General features: G+C 40.2%; 1 protein-coding gene and 1 long non-coding RNA gene across 4 annotated transcripts; one reads left to right on the forward strand and one right to left on the reverse strand.

The window, feature by feature from the left end:
• On the reverse strand, positions 1-26607 carry WDR75 (WD repeat domain 75). Of its 3 annotated transcripts, none has more exons than XR_010071962.1 (22): positions 26446-26607; positions 26132-26261; positions 25218-25283; positions 24438-24531; positions 23564-23688; positions 23172-23242; positions 22457-22573; positions 21801-21889; positions 20864-21022; positions 20462-20521; positions 20257-20372; positions 19607-19779; positions 18644-18807; positions 16256-16439; positions 14339-14433; positions 13819-13914; positions 13060-13229; positions 12420-12479; positions 12175-12318; positions 12003-12094; positions 7075-9987; positions 1-68 (listed from the first exon to the last, which is right to left on the reverse strand). XR_010071962.1 is itself a non-coding variant. In XM_063341231.1 (21 exons), the coding sequence occupies exons 1-21, from the start codon at positions 26535-26537 to the stop codon at positions 9780-9782; spliced, it is 2505 nt and encodes an 834-aa protein (XP_063197301.1). In that variant the 5' UTR covers positions 26538-26607; the 3' UTR covers positions 5906-9779. The 3 variants fall into 3 exon arrangements, 1 of the variants encoding a protein (XP_063197301.1); XR_010071963.1 differs by lacking the exon at positions 1-68 and adding an exon at positions 4976-5578; XM_063341231.1 differs by lacking the exon at positions 1-68 and having other exon boundaries at positions 5906-9987.
• LOC134518429 (uncharacterized) lies at positions 2940-4371 on the forward strand. The gene is made up of 3 exons (XR_010071964.1): positions 2940-3073; positions 3240-3291; positions 4196-4371. It is a non-coding gene; the product is annotated as an uncharacterized LOC134518429 (long non-coding RNA).
• Positions 26608-27315: the final 708 nt, after the last annotated feature.

Raw genomic sequence — 27315 nt, forward strand, 5'->3', positions numbered from 1 at the left:
CTTTTATTTCTGTCCATTATACTTAGATGTACAAATGTGGTGCGCCTTCCCCTCCTTGTTTCCAGGTACTGTTGAAATAAAAGGTTACATACATAATTAAATTAGTTAAATTCTAATAGTCTACAAATATTTGAAGGATGCTATGAACTTTCTAAACAGTTTTTGAGGTTACTCATTACTGCAATCAATTAATGTTTGTTTAAATGCAAACACAGCTGTTTCATATGTTTGTTTGGTTTTTACTCCTCTTATGAGGGACTCATGAAGTGGGCAACTGAAACACACTGGGTTGACAAACCTTATTTCTTCAAAGCCCATAATCTCAAATGACAAATATTCTTGCTCTCCGGACTGGCAGGGGGTGGGGGGAAGGCAGAGGTGGATGGGAAATTGGCTTGGGTTTTGGTTGGGTTTTCTCCTGATGTTGTTGCCTTCTGGTTTGTAACTTGCCCCCGAAGCCATAAAATGAATAAGGTTGAGCTTCCAGGAATTGCTTTTAAGATGGATCTTGCCTCCGTCAGTGTAACGGCAAAATGCGCAGGCAGGTATGTTCACAGAGTCCCCTCTGTGCCGTATCTGGAATATGTATTTGGCCTAACGGGCCCTGAGTATAAAAACCCAACAAATTTCAGTGGGTTTGACTCTCATCTCTGCTTGTGTCGGCGACCACGCACAACCCCCGCCTTTGCCCCGGGCGACATCTGGACTGTATTTAAGCAGCAGCCACCCCCATAGCACAAGGCAGGCTTCGCTTAGTCAGAAGAAGCACCGGTAACCTTTTTCCCTGGAAAAACTTGGACCAACATAATATTTGCCCGTACCTTTCAACCCCTCTGATTTGAAATATGCACAATGTAGCCCTATTTCAGTATTGCTTTACAGAAAATAGCACCAGAAATACCCGCTTCTTTCGAATCTCTCTCAATAACGCCTTCCTACAGGGTGCTTCAGCATTTCCCAGATGTTCAAGTTTTTCCAAAGATTTCAAATGTTCTAGTTTTTCCTTTCTTTAAATATGTTCTTCCTTCATTTGATGCTGATTTTTCTTTATGAACATGAAATGCCCAACCTTTTTGTTAGTTTGAGCAAGTAGTAAATAGAGGATTAGCAAACTTGCGCAATGGGTTGGTTCACATTTCTTTCTTTGCAGTGTGATCTCATTAACGAATAGTCAAATTGAATTTAGGAAATGAACACAGGATTAAAAAAAAGCTGCTTTGTACCTCTCAGATTCTACTCAAGAAATAATTAATGTTGACTGGATCTAATGAAAAGGTAGACTTTTCATTTTTTCATTTTAAATTGAATGTTTACTATGAAATTCCTTATTCTTCTAATTTCTTGAGGAATAACGACACCTAAAGATTCTGAGATCATTTCTGTGGAACCCTGCTGATTTCTTTCTTACTAAATCCTATAGATCTGAGACTGCAGCTATTATGAAACTTTAAAAAATGACAATTAAAATGATTATTTCAGTAAAATGTTAAGAAAATTAACCTAATCCCTTTCGTTAAGTGGACAGATATTTTTTCCTATGGAGAAAAAAATTATAACAAATGACTCATAAAAAGATGTAGTTTTCTGGGGTCTGTTAAGCTGTTCATATTTTAAACTTTGTTTAGATCACAGCCATCTTTGCATTCGTCTAGATGTGGTTTCTTCTTTTCAAAAAAGATGTCGAAAACAACTGTATGGTGTAGATTCCTTAATGAAAATAGCCTACTTCTATGGCTCGATTCTGTTTTCTTGCTAAGGAATATTTAGCACATTAAAGGGAGCGCAATGGCTTGTTCCACAGTTCATGAAAGATACCCAGCACCAAGTAGCTGTGAGTACTTCATGTCTATCGCATTTTGTTTGATCAGCAAGTACTTGTGAACGGGAAAAGCGTGCGTGCTTTGAAAACAAAAGTTCACTATTCCCGCCGGGGCTTTGCTTGTGCAAAAGCAAACTCCGCTTCAATTACGAGTACCACAGACAGGATGGCCAGAGCTTCGTTACGTGTGGAAATCAAAACAGAAACAAAACCCAGCAGTTTCCAGATGCTACGTATATCTCCCTTTGGAGACCCTTTACCTCTCTGTAAAGCTCTTTCTTCCCCCCTTTTTTTTTTTTTTTCCCCTCTCCAAGATCCCTGTTTGTTCTATTTTTTATCCCTGTGATTATCAATTGGAGGATTATACACCTGATAGTTATTTCCTGCAGATTTACTGAAGTCTCATAAATTTTGTCTGTAAGAGTGCTCTTTGTAATCTACTGCCTGGTTACTTTCATCTGTTTTGATCTCTGTTGTTGTTTTAATTATCTTCTTAATAGCCTGCTCCATACTCACAGAACTTAGACCCTTACAATTGCCCGCAGTCAAACCTAATCTGTTATATAGTATTGTTTTCTATTGCATGATCTGCTGTGTTGCACATGTGAAGTTTGAGTTGTCTCTGGTTGAACATCTTTATACTAATCTGAATTACTGTAATAAAATGATTACAAAATTTTAGTAGCTTTTCGAGTCCGTTTGATGTGGCTGCGGGAAGCCTCCTTTATGCTTCTCCTGATTATTTTTACTTAGAAGCTATGATCTAGACTGAATTTGTTAGATTTCTTTTTCTTGAATACATTTTCAAGTCCGTGGGTCCGCAGGGTCTCGATGTGAGGTTCTCGTCTCTGTGCATTAGTGGGTGATCCCCCGGATCCCCTTCCATCGCCTGGCACCGCAGGGGGCCGCGTGCGTGGGAACAGGGGAAAGGCGCAGCAGCCGCCTCTCCCACGTGGCGTGAGCGACTGGCGGGCAGTTACACAAAAGGAGAGCATTGATTTCTAGGTTGGTTCCATTAGAAAAATGAAACTTCCCGCAGTTTCTCCGTGTGCGTCTCCCTCCCCTCCCCTTCCAAATAACTTTTGAACCCTCTGGTCAGTTTTAAGCCTGTTGGATGAGAGGTTTACGCTACGGAAGGTTAACTGAGATGAGGGGTTGGTAAGAGGAGAGAGTCACCATGAGTGTCCTCCTGAAGAGGAATCTTGTGGCTTGGCACCAGAGACTTCATATGGAAGAGAGACCTGAACGCTCCAGGTAGATGAAAAGTAGCCGCTGGAGATCTAGCAAAACCCAAACAGACAAAATTATGGGAAAACTAGCAACACTGTGCTGTGCATAGAACCTTTTTCGTTTTCTTTTCCTTAAAGTTTTAAGGCGTGTTTCTCTCTCTCTTTTTTTTTTTTTTTTTTTTTTTTGTCAGTTCCCCTTTGCTGTTCCTTCTCTTGCTGACACTACACTTGCAATCTGAGCAGGTAACTGTGAGTCTCTGCAGATTCATTCTTTCTTGAGTAACTAAGAGCTAAGCATGCTTAAAACAGATGTAGGATTTCCGTATTATACATCAAACAGTTGTATTTAGCCTGAAAAGCTGCTTGAGAACTCCTGAATGTTTTTCTCTTGTAAATAGGCAGCTGTCTTTTTTTTTTTTTTTATAAATGCCCATATTTGAACCAATACCCATCTTTAAGTTGAAGTCTCAAGCATGGTTGTGTTATGCGTATAGATAGATATAGATATATAGTACGTATCTTCACAGCATTGCTGTGGGGTTTACTGGATTGTTTTGACTCAACGATGTAAGTGGCTTGATTTATTACTGCACTGAGAAGGGCAGCAGGAAACCTCCACCGTTTGTATATGCCGGCCCATCTTTAATTGTTTTGTAAGTGGTTCTACTGACAATGCATTATTCAAAGTTGAAATGTTTTTGGAACATTTCTTTGCTGCTTCACTGGAAAGCTGTTATTGCTTGCAGGTGATTTGCGGTGATGTGCATTCAGGGTGGTTTTCTGGCTTCATCTAAACCAGTTGATTTAGAAGTGGTTTTTTATTTTGCAAGTGATGTGCGTTTTTCTTTCCATTTAATCCTTGAGATCAGCTAGTGGATTTCACATAGAAAAGGAAAGATAAACCGTCACTGTATTCCCGAGTCTACTCAGAGAATATGCAGTCCAGAAATAACATACTGCACCGACCGATGGAGCGAGCACTATGAAAATTTTCCTTTCCTAGCATTTGTGATAGTTCTCAGAAATCCAGCTTTCGTTTGCACTACGCCAACTGAAAAAGGGCTCTTTTCAGTACGGGGTATTTCATAAATAGCCTCTTTGTACTAAGAGCACATGCGCTCCTTTTTACTTTGGCTTGTATTTTTAGGTTTTTTTCCTTCTACGCTTTTGAAGTGGCATGGGAAATAGAGCAATCTGCAGGCTCTGGGGGTTCACGTGAGAAATACGGAGACTCAAGCGTTGCCATTTGGGACTTGCGGTTCATGGTCTTCGCAGTCTTGATGGCAACAGCGTGTGCTCCCCGTGGGCCACGGTGCGTACGGCACAAGGTGACCGCCCCCCTCCCCTCCTTCTTCCAAGTCAGGTCTTTGGGTTTTTTAAGTTGTCTTTCCTACTGACAAGTCATCTTTAACATAATTTTAATTAATCCCCTGAACTTCTTGCTACATTGAGCTTAATTTTCAAAGTGGAAAAGTAAGAGGACTGTGACAGATCTCTCTGCTTTCCCTGTATTTCTTCCTTAGAAGAGCAAGGACTGAAAACAAAAGAGGAGCAGAGCCCGGGGAAGCTGAAAGCACAGAGGAAACTTCACCTGAACAAAACCTTTCATTGCAGAAGTGTTCGACTTTGTTGGTGAAAATTGCATATTGCCTTTGAGTAACAAACTTCACAAGAGCGCCAAGTTACTTTTTCTTTATTATTTGTAAAGTAGGTGGCTAAAAATGAAAGAGATGTCATCTCAGATAATGTTGGGGAGTTCGTTTGTTTGTTGGCTTGTTTTACCGGTTTGAGGAAGAAATGAAAACTCCTTTGGTCACTAAAGGAATTAAAATAGCCAAGATATCTGAAGCTTTGATCACGGTCTCAAATCTAAAAATACAAGAAACTAAGTAGCACTGCAAATAAACATAAGTTGAGGCATCAATAACAGAAACTGATAAGCAGCATTATGGCTGAGGTTTTACATTCTGGGCTGTTTTAAAATAAAGGAGTTAGCAGTAAAAGAAATCCATCTTGAAAAATCGGCAAAACAAAATCTTGCTTTTCTGGGTAAAAAAGCATTTTCTATCTGAAAACATATTCTTTTGTTCCTGCTCTCATGAAGAAGTTAGATGAGTTTATGGCTGCAGTGTCTGTTCTGGAAAGATAAGCCTAATTCTTAGCAACACAGCTGTATCTGTGAAGGTCAACAGAGGACGAAGGTCATGGCTCCAATAACGATACTTCATTACATGTTAAAAAAACTCGTAATTTCTTAACTGATTCATATTAGAATCTAAGAAAAAATTCCCCTTCAACTGTTTAATGACATGCTAGTATCAATTGAACAGCATTTTCTTTGAAAAGCAGGCCGCCGCTTTCCTTGGAGTTTGTTTCCTTAGCCCATTAGTTTGGGAGAGGAGGAAGAGGGTGTAAGGGGAACCGGGGAGCTGCTGCTCGGAGCGGAGGTGTCTCGTGCATCACCTCGAACAAACACCCCTCAGGAACGCTCCGGCTGTGGTTGCAGCTCTCATAGCACATGGGACAGGCTCTGTGAGAAAAGAGTGGGATTTTGGGTGTATAACATTAAAACCTCATCTCCTGAGCGTACAAAAACCTCTTGAAGATAAGTCCTTTGCTGTTCTCAGTGGAACTTGGCTGTCGTTCTGTGAACATCTTAAACTATTTATTTGTGTATTCCCTGGTCTCGCTGTAAGGCAGAATTCCCCCCCCAGCCTAGCTCCCCACAAAGGCAACGACGGCGTGTGTTGGCAGGGGTGGCGCAGGAGCGAGCAGCAGGCGTTAGCCCGACGGTGGGAATGCCGCTTTCCAGGGTGGCCGCTTACGCCCTGGCGCTTACGCTTACGCTTTGGCGTCTGAGAAACCTGCAACCTCAGAACCTGCTGATGTGCACGTTCCCAGAGCTGTGCGGTAACCCTCCCCCCCAGCCACGTTATGTTATTTGCCTAAAGGGCTTCACTCGCTGTATTATGAACAATATTAAGAACTTCTTCATGAGCAACGTGGACTACATTCACTTTCGAATCAAACTCAGAGCGCTGTTTATAGCGGTGTTTTAAGATTTAGTACTTTTATCTTGTTGGCTATGCGTCTCCGTGACACTGGACTATGAAGTCAAAGGGTGCTTTGTCAGTGATTTCTGAAGAGTCAGGATTTCATGCTAAGCTGCTTTACGGTAACACAAATTTCATTGACGATTCCTGAAGATACTCTGTTGTGACAAGTTCTCCCCTTTACGTGCTACGTTAGTAAAGTAGTTAAAATCCTGAGCTGTTCAGAGTATTATTTAAATGTCTTTTGCAACCTTAGAGGTGAGTGACCCTGCTGCCCTGGCTAAATTCCAGTTTACATAATTATAATCTAGTACTTAACTCCCTGAAGAAATGCTGTGCAGAGGCCAAAACTAATGCCTGCGCCGTTCAATCCGAACTGGGGTATCCGTGCAGAATGCTGCCCTGCGGAGATTCAGCATCTGAAGCGATGTTTGCTGGCCGAGGTATAAATTGCTGCCTTTGCTTCTGCCGTCACCAAAAAAGACCGTGGCAGATGCCAAAGATAATCAACCCAGGATATACGCCAGAGCAGAAAAAGAACAGGCTTTAGGATTATCCAGAAACATTTATCAGTATTAAATGACCCTGACAAAATTTGCCCTTGGAATTATAATACATTAGTCACAACAATATTTGACCTGTAAGCAATTAGCCCAAAGAAGGTCTGGAGGATAGTTCTGATGCTTCTAAGGGCCTACAGAAAAGCAAAAATGAAAGGTTAAAGGAGATGATTTTGTGTTTAAAGGAAACAGAGTAGCATGCTTTCATTTATTTTTTAAAGATTATTATCAAAGAAGTGTACAACAAACATGGAAGAATAGAATAGACATTTTGCAAGAAAGAAAGATTTATTTTATTAGGAAAAACAGTGACCACCAGAATCAGTAAGCATTGAATAGATTACTTAGATCTTAGCATAACTTTTATCAGAGGCTTACAAAATTAGACAAACATCTGTCAGGAATAAGTATACCTCGGTTACTCTGCTTCAGGGCAGGAGGGTGGACTAGAAGGTCTGATGAAGTCCCCCGAGTTATGTTTCAAGTTGTTGGTGTTTGCCTCTGTGCTGTTCTCCGCTGGTTCTAATTCTGGCTGTTACCGCGTGCTTTAAAGGGCTCGTTGCACACTGGGATTTGGCAGATCAGGGTACCTGAAAGAGGCTCCCCCGAGGTCAGACAGCCAAATGATTGTTAGGGGGAAATACACGTGAAATACAAAGATCCGGGTGATGCTAAAGCAGCCTGCACAACTCACAGTTCTCGTTTTTTTCCCTATTCTTCACCAACTGAGAAAATACAGCTGCCAGTGTTTAGTAATACTAGCCCTTCGCGTAGCTTTCTGGCCAAGCCTGCACACCACGGGCCACGGTGTGTTTTGGAGCTGCTGTTTACTAGCAACCAGTCTGGGCTCACAAAATAGGGGCGCGCAGCCGTGATTTTCAGTCTCTGTGGAACTAAGCTTGACTGGAACCAGAGGGTTAAAATTACTGGCCACCTCCCCACTGCATTTAGAGCAGTGTCACAAGGAAGCAGCAGCTCAGTCAAATCGCTTCGTAAGGCCTCGCCTATCTTTTTTTTTTTTAATTATGCTGAATAGCTGCTGAATTGCGCCTGAATTGTCTCTTGTTTGTACCGGGTTATTTTCCAGTAAGGCACTGCACTTTCACAAGAACGTGGGAGGTTTAAAAATTCCCACACTTAACAAGCGCTGAGATTTCCTTCTTACCTTAAAGCTGCACGGGAGTGTTGCTGCCCCAGTAAGACAAGAGCAGGCTTTGGTGCAGCAGCACTTCTGGAACAACACGCGTACAGGTCTCTCTACTCAGCTTGCTCTTGTTTTCTCACAGAGCTGAAGTCTGATGTTATTTAAGAAACAAGACAAACCCCTTTCAGTGTGTCTTGTCTTAGTATAGTGCAGGCGTTGTTTGGGTGGGCAGGGGAGAGGGGGAGAAATCTTGATATTATTTTTTTTTTTCCTTGTACTTTCTATTTCTTAAAACCTCTGAGTTTTCAGAACGTGGCATTTGTCAGTTACAGTCTTAACATGTTTTTCCCTATTTGTTCTGTTGAAACTTTTCATTTAGGGAAAAATCCATCAGGTCCAAGGGCTGAAAAGGCCGTGTCAGTTCTAAATCTGTAAATAAGAGGGATGGAAATAAAAGTTGCATAATATTTGGGGAGCTGCGATTTCTCTACGTATACCAGAAGGTTATCTAAACAGCTGTTATAAAAAGGGAGAAAATACAAAAACAGAAAACTGGCTGTAGTTAGGACAGTGTCATTGTGTTTTTCCTCCTCTTTTCTCTGCAAGTTTGCAAGATGGAAATAAAAAATATACATGAACTTTCAGGCAAACAAATTTTGAAAAAAACCTTCGTGGGTTTTAAAATACATTATTTTTCTGTCATACCAAGGCCTATAAAAAACAAACCAAAATGCCTAAAACATGAGAAACATTTCTTATAGTCCTATGTAAGTAATCTATGACAGAAGAAAATGTTGTCCCTCGCAGTCCCAAGCAATAAATAGTCTGAAGATCTACGGGATGTAACTTTATCGCATGAGGAGCTGCGGAAGCCCTTTGCTGTCAAGTAACTAAGTGAACCCTGGCCAGTTTAAACTGTAACCAATTTTGTATTTTTCATATTCATGTCTGATTAAAAGAAAATACAAAGACGGTGTAATGTGCTGTCATTGAACAGTTCACTCTAAGTGGCGTGAAACAAATTCTAAGTCAGGCTCTTTATGCAAAGCAAAGTCTATTGAAGTGTGTTTATATTCCCCCATGTTCATGTATTGACACCCATACGATTGTCAATTTACAGAACAAAAAAAAAGTGCATTAGTTTTCCCACTTTTCTATAGTAATGAGCGTTTAGTACCCGTGCAATTTTCATCATCTTACCTTCACACTGTAACACTGTAGGAGACTGTAGTCACTTTTAGGTCTCCAAATTAACTATACACTCACAGCTACCCAGTTCAGCGACACATAGAAAGCGTAGCTGATGCAGGAGAGGCCTGCTGAGCTGGCTGTCAGGAAAACAGACACCTCTCCTTCCCCATGGTGCCATTTTCATTATACTCTGATGCACGTAAGTACCCTACGCCTAAGAATCTCCCTACTCTCTGAAGAGCAGCAAACATGTTGGGTGTCTGTATTCTAGAATCAGGTGTAGTAAATCATTTGTCATCTGTCTCAACGGTTAGAGAGGAACTTCTGAAGAGGAGACTTGTTACTTACCTGTATACAGCACTGCTAAGAACTATCCTGATTTCTCCTACCAGCTCTTGAATTAAGTAGTCTCATTAACTGAAGCTGTTTGGGCTACTGCTCGAACAGTGCGGCTCAGCGGGGGAGACTTGCAGCAGCCTAGCTGTCACTTCGCTAACAGATCACAAGTCCGATAATGAACTCGGTTTTGCTATTAGCCTTTTAAAGACATTTGCAAGGGGGAAAAAAACCCCACAGGTTAAATGTTTTCTAAGGTCGCAGAGACTCAGTAATAAACTAGAAGCAGAACCAGCTTTTCAAAACTTTAATCCCTCCCCCCAGTTCTCCTTTCTTACGGAAACAGAAACTGCTAAAATTTATGGCCGAAGGAGTTGGAAGATTTTTTTGAAGAATATTTAATCCACAAAGCTTCAGTTTACAGTATAAAACCCACAAGATGTCTGTTTAGAAAGCTGATATCCAACTGTAGTCCATTTTTCTTATTTTTCGTAGCTCTTTTTCCTGGGATTTAGACAGTTTACATGTTGTCTCTCCTAATAACTCCAGCGGACTTGTATCTTCTTGTTCCATTTCAGTAACATCTCTTTCCTCATCTGAATCATCCTCTGTTTTTTCACTTTCCATTTCTACTTCATCAGCAACTTCTTCAGCACTGTTAAGAGGAAGATGATTGGAAACAACCCAATTAATGAAATTAATGGGTACTTTCACATACTACCGTATTACATACTGTAGTAGAGCGGTAAGTTATCATGCAAATAACTAAGTAAACACCAGATTTTATTTATTTTTTTTTTAATCTCAGGCTACTTCCAAACTGCTCTATTTCTCTTGCCATCTCAATTACAAGCCATTTTACAAATAGCTGTCCTCTGTTTTGAGTAACTTAAAATATTTTTCTTTCTTCAAATACAATATACATGATGTCAGAACAAGCAGATCAGCATTATGTAAAAAGTTATAACCTCACACTCCTACAGGCTTAGAAACGCTGGATACACTGGAGGTGAGACAACATTCAAGGCGGCCATTCTTCTCTTTCAAATCTGAAAAAGGTCACTTGATCTTAAAAATTGCTACAATAAGACTGTTACTAGAAAAGAAAAAAAAAAGTTTGTTTCGTTTTAAGCAGAGAGAGGTACTTAAAAGTTGCTGCTCCCTTCTGACCTCAAGAGTTAAACTAGCGCTGAAGTAGAAAGCGCACTGCTAAAGAATTATATAGAACGGTTACCATTTACACTGTGGTAATTAATAGTATTAATTCAAGTGTCGGCTGTATAAGTCTTTTGGATCTCATTAGGAATGACCTGCATGGCAGAACAGTACTGGTCTCCTAAAAATCACCTGTTCTAATACAAACTACTTAACACTCACAAAATGTAAATGGTGAAACGTGTGTATTACATGAATATTATACTGCCAAGGAAAATAAAATTATTTAACATTAACAAGAAAATTAATCTATACAGTGATATATTCTTGTCATTCTTCAAGAGCCCAATTCTACAGCTTTTATGCGTAACTTTAAATGTGCAGTCATACAAATTACCAGTGTCAAAGTACAAGCTCTACGTGTGCAAATATTCACACAGGCCACTGAACTCCCAAATTCTTTGGTATTGAAGCTCCATGCCAGTTTCTGTGTACTCCTTGTATTAGATTTTTGCCAGTGTTTTGCTGATGTGGCAAAAAGACTTTTACTCATGTTATCCAGTAAGAAAGCTAGCAATACTGGTCAACACAATGCAGCAGAACTGGTTACACTGCCATTATGGCAGAATATAACACACATCCAAAACCTACACAAACGGGTTGTTTTTTCTGGGCAAACCCTGGCCGTGTAAACCATCCTCTCATTGCTCTTTGCAAATGCAGAATGGCAGCTGATACCAATGACAAGTTTTCATCTCCAGCCTAGCAGAGTTTCATTGAACACTTTAAAGGACAGATTGCACAAAAAATGCAAGCATTTAATTGGCTGCAGTGCAAGAGACAAGATATTAATTGTCACCATAATGACACGGTTACAGTGTCATAACCCCTGTGTCCGCATTCATTTTCTCGAGGCATACATCCATCTCAGGGGAGCAAGCTGCCATACGTTTTAAATATCCAACAAACTACTACGTTAAACTGGGATTAATGCATTGTAAAACAAGCTTAGCTAACTGTGTTCACAGTATACGCTCATATTTTGTAGCTTAATTAGGAATGAAATTTGAGTTCTAAACAAACTGTTACGATTAAACCTAAGGACTAACTTTTTGGTGTATCTAGAAACCGAAACAAAGAATTACGCAGGAAGTCATCGTAATATCAAATAAAGTTGACAATCTAACACTTATCCAAAAATAACACTAAAATCCCTGGAATAAAGTTAAATAAAGAACATTTGACTACCAAAGGCAACAGTTCACGAATGAGCACATTATACCAAACAACGGCAAAAATAACAGCAACAAAAGAGCCAATAGCCTTAATAGCCAGTCCACGTATCTCCCAAAACCTGAGTTGCTTTAAAGAAAATCTTGCCACAATAAAGTGTTCTACTAAGTTCTGTCAATAAGAGATGAAGAGTGTTGGAAAACTGCTTTTACGCTTTAAACAAAGATGTACATAATTTACAGTAACTTCAATAACTAAGGAGAGGGCTTCAATTTTTCTTACCTTTTGTTCTCTTTGGAGATGAGCAATGAATTAATAAATATAGGACAGAGGAAGGAAGCAGATGGCAAAACATGTGCTGGAGTGTGCAAAAGCTGAAAAGATAAAACAGAGGTTTTATGAAAGCTTTTGTTTGTCATGATTTTTTTGGTCCTCTTACTGTAATTACTCCTACCTCTTTGACAGCAGGTGAATCTTGCTCACGCTTATTACGAACAAATAGTTTTCCAAGGTCTATATCCTCTTGTGATTGCTGACGTCTGTGCTTTCCCAATAGCAAGCTAAATGGGGTCACAGGAAGACTTTCTTCTACTGCCAGCTTGAAAAAAGGTGAAAGTTAAGGAGAATTTTAGTGTTGCAAATCTAAGCCCTATCTCATTTGGAGTTACCAAAATTCAGAACCAACCCAGGTGACTGTACCTGTTTGCTTGCCGGTGTAAGCCTTTCTTGTAGAGACTTTGTGCTGAGCGTCATTAGCTCCTGAAATACAGAATGATGTAGCAGAGTTACAGTATGTGAAACTGCTTTCCACACTTCCATACCTTGCCTACAGAAGCTTCCAACTGGCCCAAAAGCTTCTATCAGTCAAGTGGAAGAGGCAAACTCTTCCTATTTATTTTATAAATACACTGAAAAGGAAGCAGGAATGGACCTAGAGGATCTTTATAGACTTTTTGGGAAAAGAAACAAAAAAACACCCACCCACAAATTACAGGGAAAATTGAATATCATATGAAACATTTTGATAATCAGCAATAATACAGCTTCTGGGTGGTTATTTAAGTTAAACAGCATAGGCAATATTCCCAAATTATCTAGTTTCTTGTATGAATGAGGCAGCAGAAACTGTTAGCAGTAGAAAACCAGTAAGTAATCAATTTTGAACTTAAGCTACTTTGGCAGTTGAAAGCTTTCAATAAAGAACAAAGCGTTGCTTAGGCTGCCTTGAAATCATAAAAAGAAACTCTTACACTCAACAGCAGAACTCTGAGTTTGTATCAATCCACGTTCAGGAAAATACTTTTTCCCCAGGAACCACCTGCCCATCACTATTTCTTACTTGCGTATCCGTAAGAAAAAATAGTTGGGATCTTCTTAGCCAAAGGTATTTTTCGGAGCCAATTGTTTCAGGTTCATCTCTTGGAACAAAGGCAGCAAGCTGGATCTTTTCTCTACAAAGGTTTCTCTGGATATAGATTGGCCGTGGCTCATTTGGTTTAAACACAAACACTGCAAAACCAAGAAATGTCTTCTCTTTAAATCATGAAATTCTTACCTTCCTGGATAGCTGTCAGAGCCCTCTGTATCATAGCCAGGAAGGGCTGGACGGGATTGCCTTTAAGAACTAGTTTGCAGGAATTATAATTGGATAGCCTTACTGTATTAATAGGAGGTACCTTTCACAGTATGCCAATCTGGAATATATTTGGACATTAACTTTTCTGTGTAACAGTAGCTCTAGGAAGAGTAATCATAATTTACAGTCAAAGCTTTAAAACAGCTGTACAGTTCAACCACAGTTTTGCATTTACAGGAAAAGGTCAAGAACATTCAAGACCCTCACCCAGAGGAGGTCATTAATCCTGTGCTATATCCTGTACTGGACACTAACTGCTGGGAGAAGAGACGGGCAGCCAACATGCTTTACTTGACTGCTGCTCTGAGACACGGCTCAGTTTTCCACAGGTGCAAACACAGACTCAAGCCCATCTTATGGCCTTCATGGGTCTGAATTCTAAGAAAACCTTTTCTAGAAATTACGCTTTCGCGGTTTTAAATTCCACTCACTGTTACTTGTCAAAGAAGCCTTTGTACTTACAACTGGACTCTTTCGAGAGCCATGAGACAGCAGCAATATGTTCTGAAAGGGGATCAGGCTGCAGGACTAAGACGTTGAGGTGGGCACTCCATTCCACTGAAAAGCAAACACAGCAACAGCCAGACATGAAAAGGCGGCATTCAGTTCTATCCCACTACTTTGCCAAACAAAAGGTTAAACTAGGAATGACATGCAGGGCCTTAACCTCTGGAAGAGGCAAGCCACTTCACTTATTCCTAAGTGAATAAAAATAAACAAACGTGATCAACTTCTACAAATGCAGGAAATACTGTTATTGTGTTGTCAATCGTCTAAGTTAGAATTCACCGTGCACATCAGACAAGGAAAGCACACGCACGCTGGACAGGATACTATATTGCCTGAAGTATGAAAATCATTACATTTCCATAGGGCATTTTGTGGTGGGTCAATCTGTAATCAAACTAGACTTATTTAACGTTTCACAGTAAATTCAAGTGTTAAATGTTACCCCTCGAGCATACACTTAATCTGATCTTACATGCACAACTGAGCAGGTTCCAGCAACACAGAAAGCCATCATCACTGGCACCAATAAGGTACTTGGAACATGTTAGTCTCCCAAAGCAGATGTTCCTACAGAAGTAGAGAGTCAAGAGAAGTTACTGACTTTCAGATTTCATCTTTGCTTCTCTATGTAGTAATGATTCACAAGTCACAAAAACATTCAGTTAAGATTTAGTTCTGATATTTAAATCAGAGTAAGTTTCATTTTTGCTTTCACCTGTAGTGGCATGAAACTTCACACGCAACAACCAGATAGGTCTGGGAAATTTAAAAGCATACATAAATCCATAAGGATTACATGTTCCCACAACATTCTGATTTCAAGGAGTGATTTTTAAGGTCTTAAATAAGTTACAAACCTGTAAGTACTACTAAGCGTTCACATTGGGACTGGAAAATAAACTCCATATTTAAAGAATTCCTACTATTGCTCTAAGCACTAGGAAGAGAGGAGTAGTAAAAACAAAAGTTATTCTTACAGGCTGCTCCAAGTAAGGAAAGTGTGTGATTTGTTTTCACTTATTTTAATTTCTGATTCTCTTGTTTGGGAATAATAGAACAGCCTTTCTAGTGCTATAGAACGTTTCCAAAAAAGCTAATCAGGGACAGAATTTCTGTAATAAGACATAGCCCTTTGAAGTTATGCAATTAATACAGTCATTCAGTATAGTCCTAGAGTCATTTATTTCCTTTTAATATAGCATACAGCAAAGGCTAGAAAAGGAGCAGCTGGCCTGGAAAAGCTTGCCACTGTACCAAGTTGTCAAGAGATGTTTTCTCTACAGATACAGTAAAGATCTGGCTTACACGCCTCCCACGATTTTCCTGCAGCCCAGTTTTAGAATGACATTTCTCAATTTCTAACCTTAGAGGACCAGTATAAACAAAACTGACTTGGTCACACAAAAGAAAAGCTTACAAACATACACAGAAAAACATGGAAGCAAGAAGTCTCTGTATCTTTCTAGGATTCTGTATGGCTTTAAAACATTGTGACCACACAATGTTTTGCTTTCCATTTTAGATGTTTCCTGGAAGTGGGTACATGAAATACCTCTAACATTACTGCAGTAATGACTTGGAGAAGCAAGTTTGAGAAGCAGTTAGAAAAACGTTAGCACTGAAAGAGAATGCTACAGTAGGTCTGTAGCACCTTCCTGTTTCAGCAATTGTTTAGATACAGAATCTGGCACAGAGATTAAGTAGATGAACCAGTGAGGTCACCTATATCCCTATTTTTTCCAAGAGTATTGTAAGAAAAATTATATTTCACCTGGATCAGAAACTGCTGTACATTTGCAGTCTCCATCTTTTACCTCCACCATTGACCTATGCCAATCCTCACTATCCTTAACAACAGAACTATATCTAGACCTTCAGAACGTCTTTTGTCACGACAGCACACAATGGAGCATGCTGGGATAGTCTGCCAGGCAAATACAGATCTTCCAACAGAGGTTAGAAAGGATGAAGATACATATTTTATAATAGAGATACTAAGGTCAATATGCCTTTATGGTTTAATGATGGAATTTCTATTTGTATGCATGCATACGTAAATAAAGCACAAGCTTCTTATATTTATACTTTTAGCAGTACTTTGATTTACCCTAGATTAATGGAGAAAAAGAGAAGGGCTATTAACACACTACTGTGTGCCCAAAAATACATAGTTGAGCATGGGAGGTACAAGAGTCATAAGCTTGATCTTATTTTTAACCGTATGTTACCAACCACCTAAAAGCCATTTTAGATTCTTTTCTATATATGAACGTAAGACTGTGAAATTCAATGTTTATATGAACATATACAAGGTCTTGGACTACTATGAATTGATTCTTTCTGTTCCGAGAGTTCAAGTAAGACATAAAAAGCCAGATGAAAAACATACCTTATTTTTCCAGGTGGATGGCAAAATGTACACTTGAGATCCCAAGTAACTGAATCCCACACAGTGACAGTTTCTTCAAAGCTAACAGCAAGCAAAGAGCCATCTTCTGAGAAACAGCAGTTAGTAGCTTGGTAGTTGTGGTAGCTGCCTACGAAGTCACAGCTCCAGCTCACACTTTGCTGTGCTGCATTGAATGAACAAGCTAGTTAATTCAAGTCTGTACATGAAGAAAGAAGAATTCAAGTATTAGGGCTGCAAAATAGGCTCAAGAGCAAGACAGTTTTGTTTCAGAAGGCTTACCATGAGCTTTGTTGGACTCAAATACCATCTAGTTGGTTTTCCATTTGTCCTCAGTTTTGTGTTTGAATAGTCAATTCTGAGATTGACACCGTACAATATTTATGTTTACTTTGCCAACTACATTAACTGTGCTCTCAAACAGGCAGATGTAGATAAAAGAAAAAAGATACTGAAGTAGATTCAACATTTAGTGTTCTGAAACATACCGTTCTTTTAAGACTGCAGCAAGCACATAAGCGTTACTGAAAATTTGAACACAGGTTACGCTGGAGTCCAACAAAGCTCATGGTTCATTTACATAAAGCTTGAGGATCACAAAAGTGACTCATCAGCACGCTTCCCTGTGCTGGTTAACCTGCCGGTGCATTCACTTGGGATACCTTTCCCATTGTTTCTGTTTATATTATGGTAATTATCAACAAAGTCATGTACTTGCCACATAACATACATTTCCCAGCATAAATAAATTCACACAACATGCTTTTGAAACACATGAGTAGGATGAGGAAAGAAAGGAAAATAAGTTCACCCTACGCTAGGACATCCTTTATATCATGGCTGGAAATTGATGATTAAAAGAACTGCCTGTAAAAAAGAGCCAGAAACAATTCGCTACTTTAAACTCCATGGCACCATCTAGAGGCACAGTGAGAGATCTGCTGCAAATAAAAACATGCCGGAGTGCGTTCTACATATGAATTAATTAGTTTATCAATATTTGCCGCACAGAAGCCTGCAGCATGTTGAATCCTTCTACCTGAGCATTCCTACCCCGTCCCTGCTGGACAAATACACCACAGAAGCCAGCACGAATTTGTGCTTTCACACAGCTGTGGAACAGGAGTCTGTAGAGTCACTTAAAACACGGGCAAAAAAATCCCTGATGAGGCCAGTCAGCAGATACAAAACTATCTTGTTGAAGGAAGGAGACCACATTAGGTTTCATCCCCAGCCCACACTGCACTCAAGATCAAAGTATCTGCTCATTAAGTAAGATACAATCTAGGCTTAGAATCACTTACAATCAAAAAAGAAAAAAATCCTCTTTCAGAAACCACTGAGGGAGTTGCTATTAAGTAAATATATGCATAAATCCTAGTAAATGAATACAAGCTTTTGTTTTTCTTCTCATGAGCAGCCACTGTTGAGCAAACAGCTTGGAAAGAGAAAGTAAATTTAGCAAAGTTAGTTTATCAAATGGAAACCTTAGTAGTTCAAAAGTACTTCTGAACATGTTCTTACCTGCCCATGAAAAGACAAACATGTTACTAAACTGCAAGCAGTTCATGCAACACCACTACCACATCTATTTGGGAATATGACAAGACACCCAAGTGGCAGGAAAGTTCCAGCTCACTTCGGTGTTCCTAGCACCGTAACAACATTTACGTAAAAGGAAATTAGGAAGCGGGAAATCTTTCGTATTTCACATCCAAAGGCACATAGAGTAATACAGAGCTCTCAGAAGTTCTGTTCGAAAAATAGTAAACATCAGCATGCATTTTGAGAGGTGAAATTTGATTACTTAGGTATCTTGGAAGTGGATCCTAAATATCCATTCTAGGACATTGGATCCTAAATATCCATTCTAGGACATTCAAATATGTAACGGGAAGGAAGGGTGTTCAAAAAATTACCTCTGAAGTGGAGGAGCTGCAGACTCGCAAAGTGCTATCATTTTACACTAAGTCAACTATAACAGAGTAACACGCTTCTGCATCCTGCTCCCTCGAGCAGAAATCTTAAATAAAAAGACTACCCAGAGGAATGACAGAAATCCATTTTCCCAGCATGGAAAAATCATTACCACAAACAATCCTTTAAACAAATCAACACAGGCTGCCATTCTGTTCTGCAGCAGGCTTGGCAAGGTCTTTGCTATTTCAGAAATGCTCCATATCAATCCATAATACTGCAAAACTATGAGAACTCCATCACAGAAGATGCTCAGGAGAACACAATACTCCATGCAACAGCAGAAATAGATAAATGCATGGGATGCATTTATGGATGAAGTTAGGGTCAGAATTTCTGTAGCATGTTACAAGGTAAGCAAGTAAGAGCAAGTTATGTTTTAACCATACTTACCCTCTGGATCAGTATCTTCTACCATCACCCAGACTTTAAACACACAATCTCTGCCAGTTGTTACCAATATCAGAGAGTCATCTTCCAATTCATCCATATCACGAAAGCACATGTCTGTTATCTGGTCCTCATGGGGCATATTTATTCTAGTATTCAGCTTAAAGCTATAGGAAAAGAAAACAGAAGCATAACATTTTATTTCATTTTGAACTTTTGGAAGATCTCAGTCTAAAATGATTCTGGAAGGGCAGGGAGAAGAAGAATCAAAGAAATTTCGGTCTACTTACATAGCTAAATGTTATCGCATTTAGAGATTGGATTTCCCTAATCACTTTGACACAGCGATAGAGACTGTAGCCCAGCACTGAGGAAGAATTATCACTAAGCAAGTATCACTCTCAGATATTCAGCCTGAACTCTGGGCTGTCTTTCCAGTATTTAGACAACCAGTCACAGAGCTACTACACAGATCAGCTTTCTTTTGCTTTATTTCTTAGGAAAATAACAATTTGTAGTCAAAAAATATTTTTTCTTAAATAAGAAAAATCTGGGAAAGTGTATGAACCGGATGCATATGTTAGCTAAAGAAAAAAAAAAAAAAAGTCATACTCTTCTGTACTCTAGAAGGGCTAATCAATTGATGATGGATTAGACAGAAGTGGGAAAACTGAACAAGCTATAGAACCATCCTGTCAAGTCCACGATTGTCCCATGATTAAAACAGCCTGTCCGATTAACATAACTAAATTAGATTCAGAGCAATTATTTCCAATCTGTATTTACTTTAACTCTGGGCACCATTTCAGATGCGTGTGGTGTGCATGGTAAACTCTCCCTAGGGCCTCCCCTAGAATTTTGTTACTTGATCTGGAAAAACTCTGCCTTTGCAAGACAAAGCCTGTGTAGATACTTGTGTGATACTTCAGATTTTGACACCTAGAAGGCCACCTCTATTATCATTACCTTTGTGTTTCTTCATCGTAGAACCACAGCTTCAACTGTAACTCAGGGTCAGTTACTTCTTCTCTCTCTTCTACTGTTGCTAACCACTTGCCTTGCGCACTGAATGCGACTTTTACCAAGTCGGCTTGGTTTAAACCTGCCTGATGAATGTATTGTCGTTGCACAATATCCAACTGCAAAACAACATGACAAAAATTAAATTTCAAAATTCAAGTGTAGATTCAGAGATATCATTCATAAAACCACGAAGAAAGGATGTTCTGAAAGCACTGATTAGAACTGACTGGGCTGTGGCACAAAAAAAATGTGGTAAGGCATAATTAGGGCATGTACATTCCACAATAATATTAAGTGTAGGAAAGAAGAAAAAAAAAAAGATATTTTAAAGGTATATTACCTAGAATTTTTTCACATTTAACTTCAAAACAGTGTGCTCCTCCTATATTTATTCAGCTGTCAACATTTAGCTATGGTTAACAAGCAAAAGAAGTTTGTGACAGAACTGAAAACATCTCAGCTTAGAATCCAGTCTCACAGTATAGCTGCTGGCTTTTTTCCTGTTTGCCATATTAAGTCTTCGAATAAATTCTGATGCATAATTTACTTGATTGACTAAGTTAAAAGTTTTAGTACAAGCCCATCGAACTTACACTGAACAGCTGTTGGTCACTTTGGAGACAATAGAACTGTAAGTGGCCAGGCTCTCCATTCAGGACCAAAGCTTTGGTTCTAGGATCAACCACTAGACCAGTCTTGACATCTGCACCTGGAAACAAAAATAAGATGACAAATGACCTAAGATGGGAAGTGACATATTCTACCCTCAAAGCAGAAGACAAATTTTATTGCACTTACTTTTGATAAGCCCTTGAATACTTTTGGCAAATCTTAGGTTGCTGTTGATTATTGTAATTCCTGAAAGGAAAAGCACATCGAGTCTTGGAAAAGGCTTCTGTAATATAACCACATTTCATAGTGGGGAAGGGACCTTAACCAACTGTACTCAATTCTATAAATGTATCTTTTTTTCAATTTATGACACCCCTACATCAAGGTGGAAAGCCAAGCTACAGCAGTCATCAGGCAAATTCACAGAACTGATGAAAGAGCTAAAGATCACTTCAAGCATCTGTTCTTTCAGACCAATATTCAACTTACATAGTATCTGGTTAATTCACCTGAAATTAACAAAATAAAGCTCACACAGATTCTCATTCCATTTTGCATTAAGTGATACTTAAAATAAATTTGGCTTACTGTTGTCTGTATGCAAGGTGCAACAGAGCGTGCCATCAGATGCCATGGAAATGTACTCAATAGGAGATCCCAAACGAGGAAGGAAATCCTTCTGACAGTCTGATTGATTGTGCCACAGAACTAGAACAGATTCAACTCCACCACTCAGCAAGCTGGTTCCTAGTCCAGTAATAAAAATGCAGTTACAGGTTTTGGTTAAAAAAAAATAATAAATCAGCAGCATGCGTGTTTGCAATGACAAAGAGATTTCTCAAAAACCTTTCTTAAACTGTCACATACAAAGCAATTATTCCTTATATCTAGCCTGGGCAATACACATAGATATATTTCTCGTTATCCCATGTTAAATTGCTAGAGAAACTCGGATTAAGTAATGAGAATTTTCGCCTACAGTGCCTACAACGCTTTGGCAGCAGTAGATCCCATTACTTTCTGAATCAGCTGAGTATTTGTTATAATATAGCTGAATTGTTCTCCTTCTATCAGAAGTACTTTGCAGTAAGAAATATGCTAAGAATAGTTCAGATCACACAATTCAGATAAGAGTTAACTGTATTTTTGCCACTAGGTTAGAGCTCAGGCAGGACTGCTTGTTTTATTTGGATGCAAATAAGACTCTGACAAGAACTCATCAGTATTGCTGATGAAAGGGAGGCAGGGCGGGAGAGCGGAGGTGAGGGAAAAGAGGTAAGAGGAGGGCTTAGATTTTACAGAAGGTGGATATTTGATGTTATAAATGCCAATCAAAAAATATAATAAAATAACAACTGATTCCACTTTTATTTCAGATCCTTCTTGGACATACTTAAAATTCTAGAAATTAATTTATTAGCAAGCAGACAAACTCAAACTTCTGTTGATTTTTCCCTCCCCACTGTAATGCTTTGACTTTGAAAGTTGGGGCTTGGTTGGTTGGTTGGGTTTTTTTTCCACTCACCCTCCATAGAAAAAGCTAGATCCATGACGGTGTCATGATGCCAGTGCAGTGTGGAATATGTGTACTCTTTCTTGTGGTAGAAATTCCTCCTATGTGGGGAGGAACGGAACAGTTCTTTAAGTACAACATCAACAACAGGGCAAACGAAAGGAAATACTGAATTGAATCAAGTATACCATCCTCTCCTCTAACTTATACGCTACACTCTTATATGCTCAAGTGACGCAAAGGGAGGGAAGGAACCATGCTAGCTGGTTTTCAGCACCTTCCTGCTGCACACCATACATCTTAGACATATTCAGCAACTTAGCAAGCGTATTGTTCTTAACCATGCGATTTCACCAGCGTGCTCTCCGTAGGGCTCTACTTGTCCGTAAGGAGTTTTTCAGCTGCTCCTGCGTTACCTCTTTCAAATATAGTTTAGATTCATGGAGCATAGCTTAACAGGAATATTTTCCCATTTGACATTAAACTGAAGCTGTACATGGAAGTCAATGTCAGTACTGCAGGTTCACAGGGCTTGCCATTCTTTGCTTGTTATGACTTCTGAAAATGGCAATGCTAAGGATGAATTCGACAGCTTTGGTCTAGTTTCACTTAATTCCTATGGTCACATCAGTTTACGGGGGTACACAGTTGAATCAAAATGCACATACCAGACGCGAATCTTTCCATCAGCATGGCCAGTTGCAATACAATCCTCCGTAGGATGACATGCTATGCAAGTGAACTGATTATTTCCACTTTTTGTCTTCACTGCACTTACAGAAAACCTTCAAGAGTTAAGAAAGTAATTTTAATTACATGAGGTTTTGTTTGTTTTCTTTTTTTAAATAAAGCTTCAAAAGGATCAGCTAATCCACATCAAAATAATTCTGACTAGCAAAATTAAATATCTCCAAGTTGTTATAGTTACATGCACTCTCCAAAAAATCACGACAGATTTATTTTTCCTCTTTATTTCATTAGTTCTTTGCCTTCAATCAAGCTGAAACATTTTTCCTTCTTTCCCTCTCTCTCTCTTCTTCCACCGCCCTTTCTCCCCATGCCGGTTTTCACCCTGACCAAACTTTGTCACTTGTTTCAGTCCAGCTCCAGCCTAAGCATTTACCTGAAAAAAATACATGCCTGAGCTGGAAAGATAAGCTACCAATGCACTGCAGCACCTCACTGTCTGCCTGTACAAGGAGCTTCTTATATACTGACTACATCCCCTCCAGCATAAAACCAAATGGTTGCTGACAAATATAAAATAATGTGTGCACACGTGTCATGGTTTTATCCAAACCTCAAACCACGACAACACATCAGCAGTTAACAAACATTTATGATATATCAAACTGAATCAATACTTGACATTTTCATTCTTACCTGTTCAGCTGTTTCTGTTTAAAAAAATAAACTTGGAGATTAACCTCCTTCACTGATGCCACATATTCACCCTGTTATAGTAAAAAAACAACATAGGACATACAGTTTATGTTCTTACACATGAAAGAAAAAAAACCAACCCCTGTTTCGCTACAAAGTACTTAGAATTGGAGATAACACAAAGTGATGTTAAGTAAATGTTTTCCTATTATAAGTATTATATGGTTTTTTTAATGAAAGAAAGCATAGGAGTTACAAACGCACAGATTCATTTAACTTCAGTTTTGTTCCAGTGCTGCTGTGCTTCTATAAATATACTTCATTTGAGAGGAAAAAAATCCCCAACCAACCAATACCCAACAGAAGAAAAAAACCCCATAAGGCGAATGTACCTCTCTTCCAAATGCAATAGACTTTGGTGACGCGTCCACACGGTCTAAAACCACTGACACTTCCTTGGCTTCCAAATCTTGGCCTGCTGCTTTTGTCAGCTTAACTGAGACCAGCTGGAATGTATCTGACCAAACAAAAATGTGTAATCAAAAGGCTTTTACGAACAAGTTTATGTATGCCCATTAAAAAGGAGATTTGCACCCCTTCTCCCTTAAAAGTAACGTGCTAGTACCTTCCAATATTTTTTATAAGTTTGAAAAAGTTTGTAATACCTTTCAAAAACAATTGTTTCAGATATTTTGATTCAAACAATAGTATTGAAGATTGAGATCGATGATAGTGGATACCAGTGCAACTGGTAAGCAGAAACCAAGCAAAGTTAAATAATATTTGCTGTTGCGTTGAAGTGACATTTGTAGCAATATAGTAAGAGTAAGGTCAGGCTATATTTATATTTGTTTCAGAGAAAATTCTAGGAAAACATATCTATGTATGCCGTTAAATAGGACAAGCCTATTTATGTTAATACTGCTTAAGGTGGAAGAGTAGTCTCAAATACTGTAGCATATCCTATATCATAGTAAGCACTGCTTAAAGATTTATTGCATCTACACCATCATATACATACAGTATATGCTTCAAAAGTTAAGATAAGCACTCTTCTAGACAAATATAAAAAAAGCCAGATGTCATAGAATGAAAACAGAAAAAGGGTACAAAATGCATGACTGCAGACATCTGTCATAGGATTTAAGAATTTTTTTCAACATTAATACATTAAAGCGTGTTCTTGCAGCATACCATTCACAGACATGACAGTAGCTGTGACATAGCATGACTTAGATGACAAGGATGATGATAATCATACCATACCTCTTTCACCACTCTTTGGAATTACAACGAACACCGAGTCCTCAGAACTAGCAAGTGCGTACAGTGCCAGAAGTTTGGATCCTACAGTGAAAGTCTGAAGAAAAAAAGAGGAGGTCATCAATTATTGCACTTGTTCATATGTTAATTTTCAACAGTGTTTAACGCTAAGTTTTTATAATAAGGAAAACACATATGCTTTAAGGAAACCTTGATATATTAATTAAAATTCTTAATTCTAAAACAAATTAAAAGACCTTTATTCTATCAAGGGCTAATACAGATGTTAAAGCAGTACTAATAAAATATGAGACATCAGATTTACTGAAAAACCTGGAGATGCCTTACTCCTAATACAAAGCAGAAGGTCTCTTTTAGGAAAGTGCCTCTATTTATCAGAAAACGGGAGCAACAGGACAGTTAGCAGCCCACGTTTTCAAGACATCATATCAGCTCCTGTTGGCACATCACAAACTGCAGCACGCTCCCTAAGAGCTACGCTGGACTCTGAGCTGCAGCAAGCTGTAGCAAAGTTAGTATGTCAGTACACATCCCATCTTTTTCCCCAAAAGATCATCATGAATTTCCGCAGTGACACATAGGTCAACTGCCACATTCTATTACTGCCATAAATAGATGGTTTTCAGGCTCTGTTAATGGCAGAACAATGTATCTGGGACTGATTTGTGCCCATATGTAGTAATAGCTGCAGAAATCCTTATTCTATTATCAATGGGTCAAGAATTATTTTGTCACATGCTCAACAGGAATAACTCAACATACTTTAATGGGAATCCCATCCATGAAGTCCCACAGCTTAATGGTGCCATCAAGAGAGGAAGAATATAGCTGAGGGGAAAAAAAACACCACAACAGTTAAAGTAATATATCAAGGCCAGCTTTTACATAAAATCACAGCTTAAAAGTTGAAGGATTCATCAATGGAACTACAATTCCAGGTCGAGATGACTGAATCATCAAAAATACAGGACATGGATCAGCTCTGTGCTGCCTTCAAAGAAAGTGCAACAGAAATACAGCACTATTTTGAATATACATTTTCATGAAGTGTGAAAGAAGCAAGAGCTATTTGTGTTTAATCACTTGAGACTAACAGAGTATACATAGATATCCATTATGTGAACATTTATTAACATTTGCACCAGATTTTGCACAGATAATATGCAGATGCAGTCCATCTTGCAAAATAATTATTTTTTATATAGACACACCAAAAATCCCAAGCAAACTGAGAGCCACAGCAGGAGCAGCAGTGAACAGGGAAGGCAGGCTACCGGCACACAGAGAGCCACTGGGAAATTGCAGGGATTTAGTCAAATCTGCATCTTTATCAGCAGATAGAGAAGGCCAAAATAAATGTTGCTGATTTCCTCACGTGATTCTTTCCCCCCTTTAATAATTAAAAAAAAAAAAAAGGAAAATTTGCGGGTATTTCCATTTTGCTGTCATTCCATTCCATCAGTGTTTCGCAATTATTTTTTTTGGGTACAAAACATATAACGTTTACCCTTCCAGCCAGATTTAGGAGAAGCATCAGCTCGACAATACTACAATTGCTTCCACCCCGTTCTCAGCTTCCACCCGAGCTCCAGCCCCCCGGGCCCACCCCAGCAGCAGCGGATAAGCCGCGCCAAGGGAAGAGCAGCCCCCACGGCCGGACCTCCCCACGGCCGGACCTGCATGTGGTTGTGGGGGTTGAGCTGGATGCCCGTCACCAGGTCGGCGTGGCCCCCCATCACCCGCAGCGTCTCCTCGGTGGCCACGCTGTACATCTTCACGAAGTCGCCGGAGGCGCAGAGCAGGTACCTGGAGGGGAGGGGGGAAAGCCGTTATCCCGCCGCCTGCGGGAGGGGGAGGCGGCCCAGGGAGCCTTCAGGGAGGGGAGGCCGCGCTGACACCAGCCGGCAGCCGCCCCCGCTGCGGAGCTCAGGAGCCCCTTCCAGGGGGAGGGTGGGTGGATTGGTGAGCGGACGGCCCCGGCCCCACTTGCTTGGAATCGGCGGAGAAGACGGCCCGGGCGCCGTGGAGGCTGCTGCCGCCGCATCGCACCACGCGGAGCCCTGCCGCTGCCGGCGCCACCATCTTCCTTCCCCCGCCGGAACCCCTGACCTTTCACCTCTGCCCCAGCCCCAACACGACGCCGCGGTGCTCTCGTCACTTCCGCCCGCATGGCGGTGGGGGCGTGCGCTGGCAGGGGTTGGCTGCCCGGCAGTGACGCGCTGAGGGCGGGCTGCTCGTGAGCCCTCGCGGCTCCTCAGGGGGCTCTGCCGGTCGTTAACGGCCGCTCCTCTCAGAGGCGGTGAGTGCCGAGGGCCGCGAGGGGCTGCGACGGTGCTCCCGCTGTCCGGGGTCGGGGGAAGGAGCCTGGCCGCCTGCCGAGTCCAGCCCTCACGCAGAAACCTCTCCTGGACCCGGTCGCTCTCGTCCACTGCCGCGCTGGAGGGAGACAGAGAGGGAGCCCGGGAGGAGCGGCACCGCTCAGCTCTAGCGGGTGCGGGGTAGCTCTTGTTCGCTGTGTCACCCGAGCACACGGCTCTTCTGGTCCACAGGGGGTGGCTGCTGAGCCCACGCTACAGGGGGTTGCAAAGGCTGCCAGGCGACTGCCAAGAGAAAACCCTCTGGTTGGGCCTGGGTATGATAATCTGAGGGGGAAAATGCGTAACACACCCTTGCCTAAGTAGGCAGAAAGGCCGAGCAGAAGAAATCGATAGGTATGCTTTGTTAAAACCGCAGTTACTCACTGACTTGGATGAATCGCAATTTTGCCAAGTTACTGAGGATGTAATGTTCTCATGTCTGAAGGAAAACTGTCAGAAGCGAACTGAATGTCTGGAATAAGGCATGATTTATGGTGACTGGG

Source organism: Chroicocephalus ridibundus, chromosome 7 (assembly GCF_963924245.1).
Source record: "Chroicocephalus ridibundus chromosome 7, bChrRid1.1, whole genome shotgun sequence".
Classification (NCBI taxonomy): domain Eukaryota; kingdom Metazoa; phylum Chordata; class Aves; order Charadriiformes; family Laridae; genus Chroicocephalus; species Chroicocephalus ridibundus.

What these genes read in the sequence shown, in the direction of transcription:
- WDR75 (XM_063341231.1), bottom strand. Translation starts at nt 26,537, where the DNA reads ATGGTGGCGCCGGCAGCGGCAGGGCTCCGCGTGGTGCGATGCGGCGGC. An exon ending in AAACAGAAACAGCTGAACAG is followed by an intron (nt 22,574 to 23,171) that starts GTAAGAATGAAA and finishes TAACTCTTGAAG; the next exon opens with GTTTTCTGTAAGTGCAGTGA. An exon ending in GATGGAAAGATTCGCGTCTG is followed by an intron (nt 21,890 to 22,456) that starts GTATGTGCATTT and finishes CTCCCCACATAG; the next exon opens with GAGGAATTTCTACCACAAGA.